General features: G+C 38.5%; 1 protein-coding gene across 1 annotated transcript in view; it reads left to right on the top strand.

Moving 5' to 3' along the window:
* Positions 1-20,484, top strand: part of LOC121575741 (glutamate receptor-interacting protein 2) — a 157,719-nt gene that overhangs the window by 111,599 nt on the left and 25,636 nt on the right. The window contains exons 20-22 of the mRNA XM_045223211.1: positions 3,692-3,880; positions 7,180-7,336; positions 11,914-12,031. Of these exons, the coding sequence (XP_045079146.1) occupies positions 3,692-3,880; positions 7,180-7,336; positions 11,914-12,031 (464 nt within the window). The remainder of the gene's footprint in view (positions 1-3,691; positions 3,881-7,179; positions 7,337-11,913; positions 12,032-20,484) is intronic.

Here is a 20,484-nt window from a genome sequence, read left to right as displayed (position 1 = left end):
TTTGGGATGAATTGGAACGCCGACTGCGACCCAGGCCTAATCGCCCAACATCAGTGCCCAACCTCACTAATGCTCTTGTGGCTTAATGGAAGCAAGTCCAACATCTAGTGGAAAGCCTTCCCAGAAGAGTGGAGGCTGTTATAGCAGTAAAGGGGGGGACCAACTCCATATTAATGCCCATGATTTTGGAATGAGATGTTCGACGAGCAGGTGTCCACATACTTTAGGTCATGTAGTGTATCTCAGATACTTTCCAATACATGAGCGGAGATGCATTTAGTCTGCCCGGTACAGTGAAACCAATGTAATAATCAGAAAAATGCCCAAAACAGCAAGCTGAATCTAAATCAAGAACACCTCAAGTACTTTCACGTATTTGAGATTAATAATGTACTGCGTATTTGAGATTCATAATGTACTGTGTATTTGAGATTCATAATGTACTGCGTATTTGAGATTCATAATGTACTGCGTATTTGAGATTCATAATCTACTGTGTATTTGAGATTCATAATGTACTGTGTATTTGAGATTCATAATGTACTGCGTATTTGAGATTCATAATCTACTGTGTATTTGAGATTCATAATGTACTGCATATTTGAGATTCATAATCTACTGTGTATTTGAAAGTATTTTACATATATATTTGACCCAGGTATGGTATTTTCCTCCCACCCTTCGACAGCTCACGAATGAGAACATTGTTTAAGCTTTTGGATGTATTAATAATCTGCGTCCCAAATGGAAACCCTATTCCCTGTAGTGTACTACTGTTGACCAGAGACATATAGTGCCCTACTGTTGACCAGAGACATATAGTGTACTACTGTTGACCAGAGACCTATAGTGCCCTACTGTTGACCAGAGACATATAGTGCCCTACTGTTGACCAGAGACATATAGTGCCCTACTGTTGACCAGAGACATATAGTGTACTACTGTTGACCAGAGACATATAGTGTACTACTGTTGACCAGAGACATATAGTGTACTACTGTTGACCAGAGACATATAGTGCCCTACTGTTGACCAGAGACCTATAGTGCCCTACTGTTGACCAGAGACATATAGTGCCCTACTGTTGACCAGAGTATATAGTGTACTACTGTTGACCAGAGACATATAGTGCCCTACTGTTGACCAGAGACATATAGTGCCCTACTGTTGACCAGAGACATATAGTGTACTACTGTTGACCAGAGACCTATAGTGCCCTACTGTTGACCAGAGACATATAGTGCCCTACTGTTGACCAGAGACATATAGTGCCCTACTGTTGACCAGAGACATATAGTGTACTACTGTTGACCAGAGACCTATAGTGCCCTACTGTTGACCAGAGACATATAGTGCCCTACTGTTGACCAGAGACATATAGTGCCCTACTGTTGACTAGAGACATATAGTGCCCTACTGTTGACCAGAGACCATGTGCCCTACTGTTGACCAGAGACATATAGTGCCCTACTGTTGACCAGAGACATATAGTGCCCTACTGTTGACCAGAGACATATAGTGCCCTACTGTTGACCAGAGACCTATAGTGTACTACTGTTGACCAGAGACATATAGTGTACTACTGTTGACCAGAGACATATAGTGCCCTACTGTTGACCAGAGACCATGTGCCCTACTGTTGACCAGAGACATATAGTGCCCTACTGTTGACCAGAGACATATAGTGCCCTACTGTTGACCAGAGACATATAGTGCCCTACTGTTGACCAGAGACATATAGTGCCCTACTGTTGACCAGAGACATATAGTGCCCTACTGTTGACCAGAGACATATAGTGCCCTACTGTTGACCAGAGACATATAGTGCCCTACTGTTGACCAGAGACATATAGTGCCCTACTGTTGACCAGAGACATATAGTGCCCTACTGTTGACCAGAGACCTATAGTGCCCTACTGTTGACCAGAGACCTATAGTGTACTACTGTTGACCAGAGACCTATAGTGCCCTACTGTTGACCAGAGACCTATAGTGCCCTACTGTTGACCAGAGACCTATAGTGCCCTACTGTTGACCAGAGACATATAGTGCCCTACTGTTGACCAGAGACCTATAGTGCCCTACTGTTGACCAGAGACCTATAGTGCCCTACTGTTGACCAGAGACATATAGTGCCCTACTGTTGACCAGAGACATATAGTGCCCTACTGTTGACCAGAGACATATAGTGCCCTACTGTTGACCAGAGACATATAGTGCCCTACTGTTGACCAGAGACATATAGTGCCCTACTGTTGACCAGAGACCTATAGTGCCCTACTGTTGACCAGAGACATATAGTGTACTACTGTTGACCAGAGACATATAGTGCCCTACTGTTGACCAGAGACATATAGTGCCCTACTGTTGACCAGAGACATATAGTGCCCTACTGTTGACCAGAGACCTATAGTGCCCTACTGTTGACCAGAGACATATAGTGCCCTACTGTTGACCAGAGACATATAGTGTACTACTGTTGACCAGAGACATATAGTGCCCTACTGTTGACCAGAGACATATAGTGCCCTACTGTTGAACAGAGACCATGTGCCCTACTGTTGACCAGAGACATATAGTGCCCTACTGTTGACCAGAGACATATAGTGCCCTACTGTTGACCAGAGACATATAGTGCCCTACTGTTGACCAGAGACCTATAGTGCCCTACTGTTGACCAGAGACCTATAGTGCCCTACTGTTGACCAGAGACATATAGTGCCCTACTGTTGACCAGAGACATATAGTGCCCTACTGTTGACCAGAGACCTATAGTGCCCTACTGTTGACCAGAGACATATAGTGCCCTACTGTTGACCAGAGACATATAGTGCCCTACTGTTGACCAGAGACATATAGTGCCCTACTGTTGACCAGAGACCATGTGCCCTACTGTTGACCAGAGACATATAGTGCCCTACTGTTGACCAGAGACATATAGTGCCCTACTGTTGACCAGAGACATATAGTGCCCTACTGTTGACCAGAGACATATAGTGTACTACTGTTGACCAGAGACATATAGTGTACTACTGTTGACCAGAGACATATAGTGCCCTACTGTTGACCAGAGACATATAGTGCCCTACTGTTGACCAGAGACATATAGTGTACTACTGTTGACCAGAGACATATAGTGCCCTACTGTTGACCAGAGACCTATAGTGCCCTACTGTTGACCAGAGACATATAGTGCCCTACTGTTGACCAGAGACCTATAGTGCCCTACTGTTGACCAGAGACATATAGTGCCCTACTGTTGACCAGAGACATATAGTGCCCTACTGTTGACCAGAGACATATAGTGCCCTACTGTTGACCAGAGACATATAGTGCCCTACTGTTGACCAGAGACCTATAGTGCCCTACTGTTGACCAGAGACCTATAGTGCCCTACTGTTGACCAGAGACCTATAGTGCCCTACTGTTGACCAGAGACATATAGTGCCCTACTGTTGACCAGAGACATATAGTGTACTACTGTTGACCAGAGACATATAGTGCCCTACTGTTGACCAGAGACATATAGTGCCCTACTGTTGACCAGAGACATATAGTGCCCTACTGTTGACCAGAGACATATAGTGTACTACTGTTGACCAGAGACATATAGTGTACTACTGTTGACCAGAGACCATGTGCCCAGACAGAGACCCTTCTCTGAACAGGTTTTCCTCTCTTCCTCACTCAGTGGCAGAAGAGAAGAAACAGGACGGAGAGATGGAGAATGATTTGAGTGACACAGAGGACGTGTCAGACATGACGGACTCTCAGAAGACCAACAAGCTGTCAGAGATCTACTCCACCACCATCCCCAGTGTGGACTCTGCCATGGAGTCCTGGGACGGATCCGGCATCGACGCCGGCTACGGCAGCCAAGGTAAAGAATAGTGGTAGACATGGTGAAACCAGTGGTAGGGTTGTGGTTAGGGTTAGTGATAGGCCTATACTTGGTGTAACAACATATAACATCCCCAGTGTCCTGGGAAGTCTCCAGCATCAATGCTTGCTACGACATCCAAGGTTAGACCCCACAGGGCAGCACAGACTCTATGGTGATATACATTTACATTTACATTTTAGTCATTTAGCAGACGCTCTTATCCAGAGCGACTTACAGTTAGTGAGTGCATACATTTTCATACTGTTTCATATAGTTGATATATCTAGCCTAAGCCACTGCACCACTCGGGAGTTATCACCATAGATATATCCACTAGAGATCCTGGTTCGAATCCAGGCTCTGTCGTAGCCGGCCGCGACCGGGAGACCCATGGGGCGGCGCACAATTGGCCCAGCGTCGTCCAGGGTAGGGGAGGGAATGGCCGGCAGGGATGTAGCTCAGTTGGTAGAGCATGGTGTTTGCAACGCCAGGGTTGTGGGTTCGATTCCCGCAGGGGGCCAGTATAAAAAATAATGTATGCACTCACTAACTGTAAGTCGCTCTGGATAAGAGCGTCTGCTAAATATGTAAAATGTAAAAATGTGATATAGTTGAAATATCTATGGTGATATAGTTGATATATCTGGTGATATAGTTGATATATCTATGGTGATATAGTTGATATATCTATGGTGCTATAGTTGATATATCTATGGTGATATAGTGGATATATCTATAGTGATATCGTTGATATATCTATGGTGATATATGTGATATATCTATGGTGATATAGTTGACGTATCTATGGTGATATAGTTGATATATCTATGGTGATATAGTTGATATATCTATGGTGATATAGTTGATATATCTATGGTGATATAGTTTATGTATCTATGGTGATATAGTTTATGTATCTATGGTGATATAGTTTATGTATCTATGGTGATATAGTTGATATATCTATGGTGATATAGTTGATATATCTATGGTGATATAGTTGATATATCTATGGTGCTATAGTTGATATATCTATGGTGATATAGTGGATATATCTATGGTGATATAGTTGATATATCTATGGTGATATAGTTGATGTATCTATGGTGATATAGTTGACGTATCTATGGTGATATAGTTGATGTATCTATGGTGATATAGTTGATATATCTATGGTGATATAGTTTATGTATCTATGGTGATATAGTTTATGTATCTATGGTGATATAGTTTATGTATCTATGGTGATATAGTTGATATATCTATGGTGATATAGTTGATATATCTATGGTGATATAATTGATATATCTATGGTGCTATAGTTGATATATCTATGGTGATATAGTGGATATATCTATGGTGATATAGTTGATATATCTATGGTGATATAGTTGATGTATCTATGGTGATATAGTTGATATATCTATGGTGCTATAGTTGATATATCTATGGTGATATAGTGGATATATCTATGGTGATATAGTTGATATATCTATGGTGATATAGTTGATATATCTATGGTGATATAGTTGATATATCTATGGTGATATAGTTGATATATCTATGGTGTTATAGTTGATATATCTATGGTGATATAGTTTATGTATCTATGGTGATATAGTTTATGTATCTATGGTGATATAGTTTATGTATCTATGGTGATATAGTTTATGTATCTATGGTGATATAGTTGATATATCTATGGTGATATAGTTGATATATCTATGGTGATATAGTTGATATATCTATGGTGATATAGTTGATATATCTATGGTGCTATAGTTGATATATCTATGGTGCTATAGTTGATATATCTATGGTGCTATAGTTGATATATCTATGGTGATATAGTTGATATATCTATGGTGATATAGTTGATATATCTATGGTGATATAGTTTATATATCTATGGTGATATAGTTTATGTATCTATGGTGATATAGTTGATATATCTATGGTGATATAGTTGTTATATCTATGGTGATATAGTTGATATATCTATGGTGATATAGTTGATATATCTATAGTGATATAGTTGATATATCTATGGTGCTATAGTTGATATATATATGGTGATATAGTGGATATATCTATGGTGATATAGTTGATATATCTATGGTGATATAGTTGATATATCTATGGTGATATAGTTGATATATCTATGGTGCTATAGTTGATATATCTATGGTGCTATAGTTGATATATCTATGGTGCTATAGTTGATATATCTATGGTGATATAATTGATATATCTATGGTGATATAGTTGATATATCTATGGTGATATAGTGGATATATCTATGGTGATATAGTTGATATATCTATGGTGATATAGTTGATATATCTATGGTGATATAGTTGATATATCTATGGTGCTATAGTTGATATATATATGGTGATATAGTGGATATATCTATGGTGATATAGTTGATATATCTATGGTGATATAGTTGATATATCTATGGTGATATAGTTGATATATCTATGGTGCTATAGTTGATATATCTATGGTGATATAGTTTATGTATCTATGGTGATATAGTTTATGTATCTATGGTGATATAGTTTATGTATCTATGGTGATATAGTTTATGTATCTATGGTGATATAGTTGATATATCTATGGTGATATAGTTGATATATCTATGGTGATATAGTTGATATATCTATGGTGATATAGTTGATATATCTATGGTGCTATAGTTGATATATCTATGGTGCTATAGTTGATATATCTATGGTGCTATAGTTGATATATCTATGGTGATATAGTTGATATATCTATGGTGATATAGTTGATATATCTATGGTGATATAGTTTATGTATCTATGGTGATATAGTTTATGTATCTATGGTGATATAGTTGATATATCTATGGTGATATAGTTGATATATCTATGGTGATATAGTTGATATATCTATGGTGATATAGTTGATATATCTATAGTGATATAGTTGATATATCTATGGTGCTATAGTTGATATATATATGGTGATATAGTGGATATATCTATGGTGATATAGTTGATATATCTATGGTGATATAGTTGATATATCTATGGTGATATAGTTGATATATCTATGGTGCTATAGTTGATATATCTATGGTGCTATAGTTGATATATCTATGGTGCTATAGTTGATATATCTATGGTGATATAATTGATATATCTATGGTGATATAGTTGATATATCTATGGTGATATAATTGGTTTGTACACAGGTGATCCTATTGGGTCTGTCAATTCCAAATGGTCCTTTTTATTCCACCTGACCTCCTTTGCTTCCCACTGCAGGGCCCTACAACCACCAGGCAGCAGGCATCGCCCTGCACCCCCATGAGTGGCGGAGTGCCAAGCAGAGGAACAGCCCCCCAGCCCCGGCCAGACGTAATAAGATCTACCCCTTTAGTGATGGCGGCTTCAGTGAAGACGACTGGGACAAACCGTCAGGGTAAGACTCACTGTGGAGACCCTGTGCACGGTGTACATTTTAGGACACCCATCAGCCTCAAGCCAAACATCTCACCCCTGCTTGTATACTGTCTCACTATGGACAGTGTAGGTGCTATGTGCTGTACATCTCATGTAAGCTTTCAGAGTAACACTCAGTGAGGAGAGAGGCCCCATATAAGAGCCAGGGCTTTGCATGTTGCTACTAGGGTTGAAAAATGGTAGTGCCTTTCCCCAAAATGCCCCGGTTTTCCAGAAATCCTGGTTCGAACATTCCTGGAATCAGGAGGAAAATCTGGAAAAACATCTGGAATATTCAAACCAGGATATCTAAAAAAAAAAAATCTGAATTCTAGTAAAATTGCCGGAAGTTTGCAGGTTGAAACAATGGCAGGTACTTGAACAGTTGCAACAATGGTAGGCACCATAACAGTATCCGGTCTTTGTAGGTTGCTACAATGGGAGCCTCATGGTCGTACCAGATCTTTGCAGGTTGCAACAATGGGAAATCCAATGACAGTATCTGGTATTTGCAGGTTGCAGAAATGAAGTGTTCTTCGATGATTTATAGACAGGGTTTGTCTAGCTAGTCCACAGAGTCCTGTGCAACCCTCCTGACAGCAAAGCTTGGTTCACAGCCTTTAAACTCTAATGAAGGCAGCTTGCTGTCCAAATGTTGGTATTTATGAAATGTAGTGCTATTGCTTCTGAGCAATGACAGTGTAGAGCTTTTCTTTTCTTTTTGATGGGTTCACACAGGAATGGGTTCGCACAGCGATTGGTTCACACAGTAATGGGTTCACACAGCGATTGGTTCACACAGTAATGGGTTCACACAGTAATGGGTTCGCACAGCGATTGGTTCACACAGTAATGGGTTCACACAGCGATTGGTTCACACAGTAATGGGTTCATCATTGTGTTCCCTTTTCCTCCATTCATGCCTCAATTTACTGTTATCAGTACCATCAACTTTCAGCTAATATTACGACGGCTGCTACTTTAGCTGCTACATGACCTTTAACGGTAACGATGAGCTAATCCTAACGATGAGCTAACGGTAATGATGAGCTAATCCTAACGATGAGCTAATGGTAACGATGAGCTAATCCTAACGATGAGCTAATGGTAACGATGAGCTAATGGTAACGATGAGCTAATGGTAACGATGAGTTAATGGTAGTGATGAGCTAATGGTAACGATGAGCTAATCCTAACGCTGAGCTAATGGTAACGATGAGCTAATGGTAACGATGAGTCAATGGTAGTGATGAGCTAATGGTAACGATGAGCTAATGGTAACGATGAGCTAATGGTAACGATGAGCTAATGGTAACGATGGGCTAATGGTAACGATGAGCTAATGGTAACGATGAGCTAATGGTAACGATGAGCTAATCCTAACGATGAGCTAATGGTAACGATGAGCTAATGGTAACAATTAGTTAATGGTAGTGATGAGCTAATGGTAATGATGAGCTAATCCTAACGATGAGATAATGGTAACGATGAGCTAATGGTAACGATGAGCTAATGGTAACGATGAGCTAATGGTAACGATGAGCTAATGGTAACGATGAGCTAATGGTAACGATGAGCTAATCCTAACTATGAGCTAATGGTAACGATGAGCTAATGGTAACAATTAGTTAATGGTAGTGATGAGCTAATGGTAATGATGAGCTAATCCTAACGATGAGATAATGGTAACGATGAGCTAATGGTAACGATGAGTTAATGGTAGTGATGAGCTAATGGTAACGATGAGCTAATGGTAACGATGAGCTAATGGTAACAATGGGCTAATGGTAACGATTAGCTAATGGTAACGATGAGCTAATGGTAACGATGAGCTAATGGTAACGATGAGCTAATGGTAGTGATGAGCTAATCCTAACGATGAGCTAATGGTAACGATGAGCTAATGGTAACGATGAGTTAACGGTAGTGATGAGCTAATGGTAGCGATGAGTTAATCCTAACGATGAGCTAATGGTAACGATGAGCTAATCCTAACGATGAGCTAATGGTAACGATGAGCTAATGGTAATGATGAGTTAATGGTAGTGATGAGCTAATGGTAACGATGAGCTAATGGCAACGATGAATAGTAATCATGAGCTAATGGTAACGATGAATGGTAATGATGAGCTAAATGTAACGATGAATGGTAATTATGAGCTAATGGTAACAATGAGCTAATGTTAGTACTGAGCTAATGGTAACAATGAGCTAATGGTAACAATGAGCTAATGGTAACGATTAGCTAATGGTAACGATGAGCTAATGGCAACGATGAATGGTAATCATGAGCTAATGGTAACGATGAATGGTAATGATGAGCTAAATGTAACGATGAATGGTAATTATGAGCTAATGGTAATGATGAATGTAATGATGAGCTAATGGTAATGATGAGCTAATGGTAACGATTAGCTAATGGTAACGATGAGCTAATGGCAACGATGAATGGTAATCATGAGCTAATGGTAACGATGAATGGTAATGATGAGCTAAATGTAACGATGAATGGTAATTATGAGCTAATGGTAATGATGAATGGTAATGATGAGCTAATGGTAATGATGAGCTAATGGTAACGATTAGCTAATTGCAACGATGAATGGTAATCATGAGCTAATGGTAACGATGAATGCAATGATGAGCTAAATGTAACGATGAATGGTAATTATGAGCTAATGGTAATGATGAATGGTAATGATGAGCTAATGGTAACGATGAGCTAATGGTAATGATGAGCTAATGGTAACGATAAGCTAATGGTAGTTATGAGCTAATGGTAGTGATGAGCTAATGGTAACAATGAGCTAATGTTAGTACTGAGCTAATGGTAACGATGAGCTAATGGTAACGATGAGCTAATGTTAGTACTGAGCTAATGGTAACAATGAGCTAATGGTAACAATGAGCTAATGGCAATGATGAATGGTAATGATGAGCTAATGGTAACGATGAATGGTAATGATGAGCTAAATGTAACGATGAATGGTAATTATGAGCTAATGGTAATGATGAATGGTAATGATGAGCTAATGGTAACGATGAGCTAATGGTAATGATGAGCTAATGGTAACGATAAGCTAATGGTAGTTATGAGCTAATGGTAACAATGAGCTAATGTTAGTACTGAGCTAATGGTAACGATGAGCTAATGGTAACGATGAGCTAATGTTAGTACTGAGCTAATGGTAACAATGAGCTAATGGTAACAATGAGCTAATGGCAACGATGAATGGTAATGATGAGCTAATGGTAACGATGAATGGTAATGATGAGCTAAATGTAACGATGAATGGTAATGATGATCTAATGGTAACGATGAGCTAATGGTAACGATGAGCTAATGGTAACGATGAGCTAATGGTAACGATGAGCTAATGGTAAGTCTCAGGGAGGACACTCTAACCACAAAGCCACTGAGTTGGTTCTACGTCAACCATATAATATACTAATAATATTATAATATGCTTTATAATAAGCTGTGATGCGTTATAATATTATTGTAGAACCAGGAGGAGAACCAGGAGGAGGAGCTGTTGAACTAATGGCTCCATTATCCTCCAACACGTTTCAGTCCTGCGGTCTTCAATCAAACTTACAGGACAGCCACAGCATGGCTTCTTGTAATAACCGGCATCAACCCACTTATCTGCTAACATATTTATACAATATTTATATCAGCCATTGGAATGCATTGATGTGATTCATTAAGACATACAAAATAGTGAAGGGTGAAAGACTGTCCTTTATTGATGTTATTATTTTCACATACCTCTTAGCCCTGTTTTTCCTGTCTGTACTGTCTGTCTCTTGTCTCTGTACCTCTCTCTGTCTCTCTCTCTCTCTCTCTCTCTCTCTCTCTCTCTCTCTCTCTCTCTGTTCACTCTCTCTCTCTCTCTCTCCCACTCTCTCTGTTCACTCTCTCTCTCCTCTCTCTGTTCACTCTCTCTCCTCTCCTCTCCTCTCCTCTCCTCTCCTCTCCTCTCCTCTCCTCTCCTCTCCTCTCCTCTCCTCTCCTCTCCTCTCCTCTCCTCTCCTCTCCTCTCCTCTCCTCTCCTCTCCTCTCCTCTCCTCTCCTCTCATAGCTCTGTCTCACCAGAATAAAACAAACACCCCTCAAGTATCATTCTTGGGTTCATCCACTTTTTGTAGCTGTTTGTTTTTCCCTTGACCTGCACATGTTGTTTTGCTGTAACATCAGCTGTTGTTGAATGCCTGTTGTTGAGCTGTGGGGGCCAATGACAGCTTCATGTACTGCTACATGAAAAAATTTAACACGTATTCTGATTCTTTATTGTGTTGCCACAGATACACACACATCATTTTTTTACTTACACACACATTCTTTTTTAGTTGTATTGTTTGTATTCTTTTTTTAGTTGTATTGTTTGTATATTGTTGTATTTTAAATGTGTTTCTTGTGGACCCCAGGAAGAGTAGCTGCTGCTTCTGCAAACAATACACCAGCCAGCCTCACAGTGACGGCATCATGGATGTACCGCTTCATCTAACATGTAACATTTAAACACGTGTAGCTTCCTGTGTTCGTTGTCACAGATACACCAGCCAGCCTCACAGTGACGGCATCATGCTCGACCACGAGGACAGTTTCTGGTGTCAGGCCCTGGAAGACCTGGAGACCTGTGGACAGTCTGAGCTCCTCAGAGAGATAGAGGTATACCACCATAACTTACCTGGTTAAATAAAGGCAAGTAGCCCTTTACACTCACAGCCACTGTCATCCCATATATACAGGTTGAAAATGGCAGATTTGGCCTCCCGAGTGGCGCAGCGGTCAAAGTCACTGCATCGCAGTGTTGAGGCATCACTACAGGCTGAGGTTCGATCCCAGGCTGTGTCACAGCCAGCCGTGACCGGGAGTCCCATAGGGCAGCGCACAATTGGCCCAGCGTCGTCCGGATATCAGTTAGCATAGCATCTATTGTTGCTTTATATACAGTGAATTCGGAAAGTATTCAGACACCTTCCCCTTGTTCCACATTTTGTTATGTTACAGCCTTATTCTAAAATGTATTACATTCATTTTTTTCCTCATCAATCTACACACAATACCCCATAATGACAAAGCAAAAACAGGTTTTCTGAAATTTTTGCAGATGTATAAAAAAACAAACAGAAATACCTTATTTACATTAGTATTCAGACCCATTGCTATGAGACTCAAAATTGAGCTCAGGTGCATCCTGTTTCCATTGATCATCCTTGAAATCTTTCTACAACTTGATTGGAGTCCACCTGTGGTAAATTCAATTGATTGGACATGATTTGGAAAGGCACACACCTTTCTATATAAGGTCCCACAGTTGACAGTGCATGTCAGAGCAAAAACCAAGCCATGAGGTCGAAGGAATTGTCCGTAGAGCTGCGAGACAGGACTTTGTCAAGGCACAGATCTGGGGAAGGGTACCAAAACATTTCTGCAGCATTGAAGGTCCCCAAGAACATAGTGCCCTCCATCATTCTTAAATGGAAGAACTTCCTAGAGCTGGCCGCCCGGCCAAACTGAGCAATCGGGGGAGAAGGGCCTTGGTCAGGGAGGTGACCAAGAACCTCATGGTCACTCTGACAAAGCTCCAGAGTTCCTCTGTGGAGATGGGAGAACCTTCCAGAAGGACAACCATCTCTGCAGCACTCCACAAATCAGGCCTATATGGTAGAGTGGCCAGACGGAAGCCACTCAGTAAAAGGCACCCAAAGGACTCTCAAACTGTGGGGGTGTTTTTCAGCGGCAGGGACTGGGAGACTAGTCAGGATCGAGGGAAAGGTGAATGGAGCAAAGTACAGAGAGATCCTTGATGAAAACCTGCTCCAGAGCGCTCAGGACCTCAGACTGGGCGAAGGTTCACCTTCCAACAGGACAATGACCCTAAGCACACAGCCAAGACAACGCAGGAGTGGCTTCGGGACAAGTCTCTGGATGTCCTTGAATAGCCCAGCAAGAGCCTGGACTTGCACCCGATCGAAGATCTCTGGAGAGACCTGGAAATAGCTGACCAGCGACGCTCCCCATTTAACCTGACAGAGCTTGAGAGGATCTGCAGAGAAGAATGGGAGAAACTCCCCAAATACAGGTGTGTCAAGCTTGTAGCGTCATACCCAAGAAGACTTGAGGCTGTAATCGCTGCCAAAGGTGCTTCAACAAAGTACTGAGCAAAGGGTCTGAATACTTATGTAAAAGTGATATTTCCGTTTCTTATTTTTAATACGTGAGATAGAAATTATATTATCATTATGCAGTTTTGTGTGTAGATTGATGAGGCAAAATAACAATTTTAGAATAAGGCTGTAATGTAACAAAATGTGGAAAAAGTCAAGGGGTCTGAATACTTTCCGAATGCACTTTATGTAATTCAGGGCTCATCTGTAAAAGAGACCTTGGTCTTATTATGACTCCCTGATAGAATAAAGGTTAAATAAAAAAACTATACTCTACTCTCTACTCTTTACTCTACTCTTTACTCTACTCTTTACTCTACTCTCTATTCTACTCTCTACTCTACTATACTATACTCTACTCTTTACTCTACTCTTTACTCGACTCTAATCTACTCTTTACTCTACTCTCTACTCTTTACTCTACTCTCTACTCTCTACTCTTTACTCTACTCTCTACTCTTTACTCTACTCTTTACTCTACTCTACTCTTTACTCTACTCTTTACTCTACTCTACTCTTTACTCTACTCTTTACTCTACTCTACTCTTTACTCTACTCTACTCTACTCTTTACTCTACTCTACTCTTTACTCTACTCTACTCTTTACTCTACTCTTTACTCTACTCTACTCTTTACTCTACTCTACCCTTTACTCTACTCTACCCTTTACTCTACTCTACCCTTTACTCTACTCTACTCTTTACTCTACTCTACTCTTTACTCTACTCTAACCTTTACTCTACTCTACTCTTTACTCTACTCTTTACTCGACTCTAATCTACTCTTTACTCTACTCTCTACTCTTTACTCTACTCTCTACTCTTTACTCTACTCTCTACTCTTTACTCTACTCTTTACTCTACTCTACTCTTTACTCTCTTCTCTTTACTCTACTCTCTACTCTTTACTCTACTCTTTACTCTACTCTTTACTCTACCCTCTACTCTCTACTCTTTACTCTACTCTCTACTCTTTACTCTACTCTTTACTCTACTCTCTACTCTTTACTCTTTACTCTCTACTCTTTACTCTACTCTCTACTCTTTACTCTACTCTCTACTCTTTACTCTACTCTCTACTCTTTACTCTACTCTTTACTCTACCCGCTACTCTTTACTCTACTCTTTACTCTTTACTCTACTCTTTACTCTACTCTCTACTCTACTCTCTACTCTTTACTCTACCCTCTACTCTGTACGCTTTACTCTACTCTTTACTCTACTCTCTACTCTTTACTCTACACTCTACTCTTTACTCTACTCTCTACTCTTTACTCTACTATTTACTCTACTCTTTACTCTACTCTCTACTCTCTACTCTTTACTCTACTCTTTACTCTACTCTCTACTCTTTACTCTACCCTTTACTCTACCCTCTACTCTTTACTCTACTCTCTACTCTTTACTCTCTTCTCTTTACTCTACGCTCTACTCGTTACTCTACTCTTTACTCTACTCTCTACTCTTTACTCTACTCTTTACTCTACTCTCTACTCTTTACTCTACTCTTTACTCTACTCTCTACTCTTTACTCTTTACTCTACTCTTTACTCTACTCTCTACTCTTTACTCTACTCTTTACTCTACTCTCTACTCTTTACTCTACTCTCTACTCTTTACTCTACTCTTTACTCTACCCTCTACTCTTTAGTCTACTCTTTACTCTTTACTCTACTCTTTACTCTACTCTCTACTCTTTACTCTACTCTTTACTCTACTCTTTACTCTACTCTTTACTCTTTACTCTACTCTTTACTCTACTCTTTACTCCTTTACTCTACTCTCTACTCTTTACTCTACTCTCTACTCTTTACTCTTTACTCTACTCTTTACTCTACTCTTTACTCTACTCTTTACTCTACCCTCTACTCTCTACTCTTTACTCTACTCTTTACTCTTTACTCTACTCTTTACTCTACTCTCTACTCTCTACTCTACTCTTTACTCTACTCTCTACTCTTTACTCTACTCTCTACTCTTTACTCTACTCTCTACTCTTTACTCTACTGTTTACTCTACTCTTTACTCTACCCGCTACTCTTTACTCTACTCTTTACTCTTTACTCTACTCTCTACTCTCTACTCTTTACTCTACCCTCTACTATTTACTCTACCCTCTACTCTTTACTCTACTCTCTACTCTCTACTCTTTACTCTACTCTTTATTCTACTCTTTACTCTACTCTCTACTCTTTACTCTTTACTATACTCTTTACTCTACTCTTTACTCTACTCTCTACTCTTTACTCTACTCTCTACTCTTTACTCTACTCTTTACTCTACTCTCTACTCTTTACTCTTTACTCCACTCTTTACTCTAATCTACTCTTTACTCTACTCTTTACTCTACTCTACTGTTTACTCGAATCTACTCTTTACTCTTTACTCTACTCTTTACTCTACTCTTTACTCTACTCTTTACACTAATCTACTCTTTACTCTACTCTTTACTCTACTCTTTACTCTACTCTACTCTCTACTCTCTACTCTTTACTCTTTACTATACTCTTTACTCTACTCTTTACTCTACTCTTTACTCTACTCTTTACTCTACTCTCTACTCTTTACTCTACTCTTTACTCTACTCTCTACTCTTTACTCTTTACTCCACTCTTTACTCTAATCTACTCTTTACTCTACTCTTTACTTTACTCTACTGTTTACTCGAATCTACTCTTTACTCTACCATTTACTCTACTCTTTACTCTACTCTTTACTCTACTCTTTACACTAATCTACTCTTTAATCTACTCTTTACTCTACTCTACTCTTTACTCTACTCTACTCTTTACTCTACTCTTTACTCTACCCTTTACTCTACTCTTTTCTTTACTCTACCCTATACTCTACTCTTTACTCTACTATTTACTCTACTCTACTCTTTACTCTACTCTCTACTCTCTACTCTTTACTCTACTCTTTACTCTAATCTACTCTTTACTCTACTCTTTACTCTACTTTTTAATCTACTCTTTACTCTACTCTTTACTCTACTCTCTACCCTTTACTCTACTCTTTACTCTACTCTTTAATCTACTCTTTACTCTACTCTTCACTCTACTCTCTACTCTTTACCCTTTACTCTACTCTTTACTCTAATCTACTCTTTACTCTACTCTTTACTCTACCCTTTACTCTACCCTTTACTCTACTCTTTACTCTACTCTTTACTCTACTCTACTCTTTACTCTACTATTTACTCTACCATTTACTCTACTCTTTACTCTACTCTTTACTCTACTCTTTACTCTACCCTTTACTCTACTCTTTACTCTACCATTTACTCTACTCTACTCTTTACTCTACTCTTTACTCTACTCTACTCTTTACTCTACTCCACTCTTTACTCTTTACATTCTACTCATTACTCTACTCTTTACTCTACTTTTTACTCTTCTCTTTACTATACTCTTAACTCATTACTCTATTCTTTAATCTACTCTACTCTTTACTTTACTATTTTCTCTACTCTACACTCTATTCTTTACTATATTCTTTACTCTTTACTTTACTCTTTACTCTACTCTACTCTTTACTCTATTCTTTACTCTTTACTCTACTCTTTACTCTACTCTTTACTCTAATCTACTCTTTAATCTACTCTTTACTCTAATCTACTCTTTACTCTACTCTTTACTCTACTCTTTACTCTACTCTACTCTTTACTCTAATCTACTCTTTACTCTACTCTTTACTCTACTCTCTACTCTTTACTCTACTCTTTACTCTAATCTACTCTTTACTCTTTACTCTAATCTACTATTTACTCTACTCTTTACTCTACCCTTTACTCTACTCTTTACTCTACTCTTTACTCTACTCTACTCTTTACTCTAATCTACTCTTTACTCTACTCTTTACTCTACTGTCTACTCTTTACTCTACTCTTTACGCTAATCTACTATTTACTCTACTCTTTACTCTACCCTTTACTCTACTCTTTATTCTTTACTCTACCCTTTGCTCTACTCTTTACTCTACTCTTTACTCTACCCTTTACTCTACTCTTTACTCTACCCTTTACTCTACCCTTTACTCTACTATTTACTCTACTCTTTACTCTACCCTTTACTCTACCCTTTACTCTACCCTTTACTCTACTCCACTCTTTACTCTTCTTTAACCTACTCTACTATACATTCTACTCTTTACTCTACCCTTTACTCTACTCTTTACTCTACCCTTTACTCTACTCTTTACCATTTACTCTACTCTTTACTCTACTCTTTACTCTACCATTTACTCTACTCTTTACCCTTTACTCTACTCTTTACTCTACTCTTTACTCTACCCTTTACTCTACCATTTACTCTACTCTTTACTCTACCCTTTACTCTACTATTTACTCTACTATTTACTCTACTCTTTACTCTACCCTTTACTCTACCCTTTACTCTACTCTTTACTCTACTCCACTCTTTACTCTTCTTTACCCTACTCTACTATACATTCTACTCTTTACTCTACCCTTTACTCTACTCTTTACTCTACTCTTTACTCTAATCTACTCTTTACTCTACCATTTACTCTACTCTTTTCTCTACTCTTTACTCTACTCTTTACCCTTTACTCTACCCTTTACTCTACTCTTTACTCTACTCTTTACTCTACTCTTTACCCTTTACTCTACCCTTTACTCTACTCTTTACTCTACTCTTTACTCTACTCTTTACTCTAATCTACTCTTTACTCTACCATTTACTCTACTATTTTCTCTACTCTTTACTCTACTCTTTACCCTTTACTCTACCCTTTACTCTACTCTTTACTCTACTCTTTACTCTACCATTTACTCTACTCTTTTCTCTACCCTTTACTCTACTCTTTACCCTACTCTTTACTCTACCCTTTACTCTACTCTTTACTCTACTCTTTACTCTACTCTTTACTCTACTCTTTACTCTACTCTTTACTCTACTCTTTACTCTACTCTTTACTCTACCCTTTACTCTACTCTTTACTCTACTCTTTACTCTACCCTTTACTCTACCCTTTACTCTACTCTTTACTCTACTCTTTACTCTACTCTACTATTTACTCTACTCTTTACTCTACCATTTACTCTACTCTTTACTCTACTCTTTACTCTACTCTTTACTCTACCCTTTACTCTACTCTTTACTCTACTCTTTACTCTACTCTCTACTCTTTACTCTACTCTCTACTCTTTACTCTACTCTTTACTCTACTCTTTACTCTTTACTCCACTCTTTACTCTAATCTACTCTTTACTCTACTCTTTACTCTACTCTACTGTTTACTCGAATCTACTCTTTACTCTTTACTCTACTCTTTACTCTACTCTTTACTCTACTCTTTACACTAATCTACTCTTTACTCTACTCTTTACTCTACTCTACTCTTTACTCTACTCTACTCTTTACTCTACTCTTTACTCTACCCTTTACTCTACTCTTTTCTTTACTCTACCCTATACTCTACTCTTTACTCTACTATTTACTCTACTCTACTCTTTACTCTACTCTCTACTCTCTACTCTTTACTCTACTCTTTACTCTACTATTTACTCTACTTTTTAATTACTCTTTACTCTACTCTTTACTCTACTCTCTACCCTTTACTCTACTCTTTACTCTACTCTTTAATCTACTCTTTACTCTACTCTTCACTCTACTCTCTACTCTTTACCCTTTACTCTACTCTTTACTCTAATCTACTCTTTACTCTACTCTTTACTCTACCCTTTACTCTACCCTTTACTCTACTCTTTACTCTACTCTTTACTCTACTCTATTCTTTAGTCTACTCTTTACTCTACCATTTACTCTACTCTTTACTCTACTCTTTACTCTACCCTTTACTCTACTCTTTACTCTACCATTTACTCTGCTCTACTCTACTCCACTCTTTACTCTTCTTTACATTCTACTCATTACTCTACTCTTTGCTCTACTTTTTACTCTTCTCTTCACTATACTCTTAACTCATTACTCTATTCTTTAATCTACTCTACTCTTTACTTTACTATTTTCTCTACTCTACACTCTATTCTTTACTCTATTCTTTACTCTTTACTTTACTCTTTACTCTACTCTACTCTTTACTCTATTCTTTACTCTTTACTCTACTCTTTACTCTACTCTTTACTCTACTCTTTACTCTACTCTTTACTCTAATCTACTCTTTACTCTACTCTTTACTCTACTCTTTACTCTACTCTACTCTTTACTCTAATCTACTCTTTACTCTACTCTTTACTCTACTCTCTACTCTTTACTCTACTCTTTACTCTAATCTACTCTTTACTCTTTACTCTAATCTACTCTTTACTCTACTCTTTACTCTACCCTTTACTCTACTCTTTACTCTACTCTTTACTCTACTCTACTCTTTACTCTAATCTACTCTTTACTCTACTCTTTATTCTTTACTCTACCCTTTGCTCTACTCTTTACTCTACTCTTTACTCTACCCTTTACTCTACTCTTTATTCTTTACTCTACCCTTTGCTCTACTCTTTACTCTACTCTTTACTCTACCCTTTACTCTACTCTTTACTCTACCCTATACTCTACTATTTACTCTACTCTTTACTCTACCCTTTACTCTACCCTTTACTCTACTCTTTACTCTACTCCACTCTTTACTCTTCTTTACCCTACTCTACTATACATTCTACTCTTTACTCTACTCTTTATTCTTTACTCTACCCTTTGCTCTACTCTTTACTCTACTCTTTACTCTACCCTTTACTCTACTCTTTACTCTACCCTTTACTCTACTATTTACTCTACTCTTTACTCTACCCTTTACTCTACCCTTTACTCTACTCTTTACTCTACTCCACTCTTTACTCTTCTTTACCCTACTCTACTATACATTCTACTCTTTACTCTACTCTTTACGCTAATCTACTATTTACTCTACTCTTTACTCTACCCTTTACTCTACTCTTTATTCTTTACTCTACCCTTTGCTCTACTCTTTACTC

This window comes from Coregonus clupeaformis, chromosome 10, assembly GCF_020615455.1.
Source record: "Coregonus clupeaformis isolate EN_2021a chromosome 10, ASM2061545v1, whole genome shotgun sequence".
Classification (NCBI taxonomy): Eukaryota; Metazoa; Chordata; class Actinopteri; order Salmoniformes; family Salmonidae; genus Coregonus; species Coregonus clupeaformis.
The sequence above is the reverse complement of the archived record's forward strand: the minus strand, read 5'-3'. Positions and strand labels throughout refer to the sequence as shown.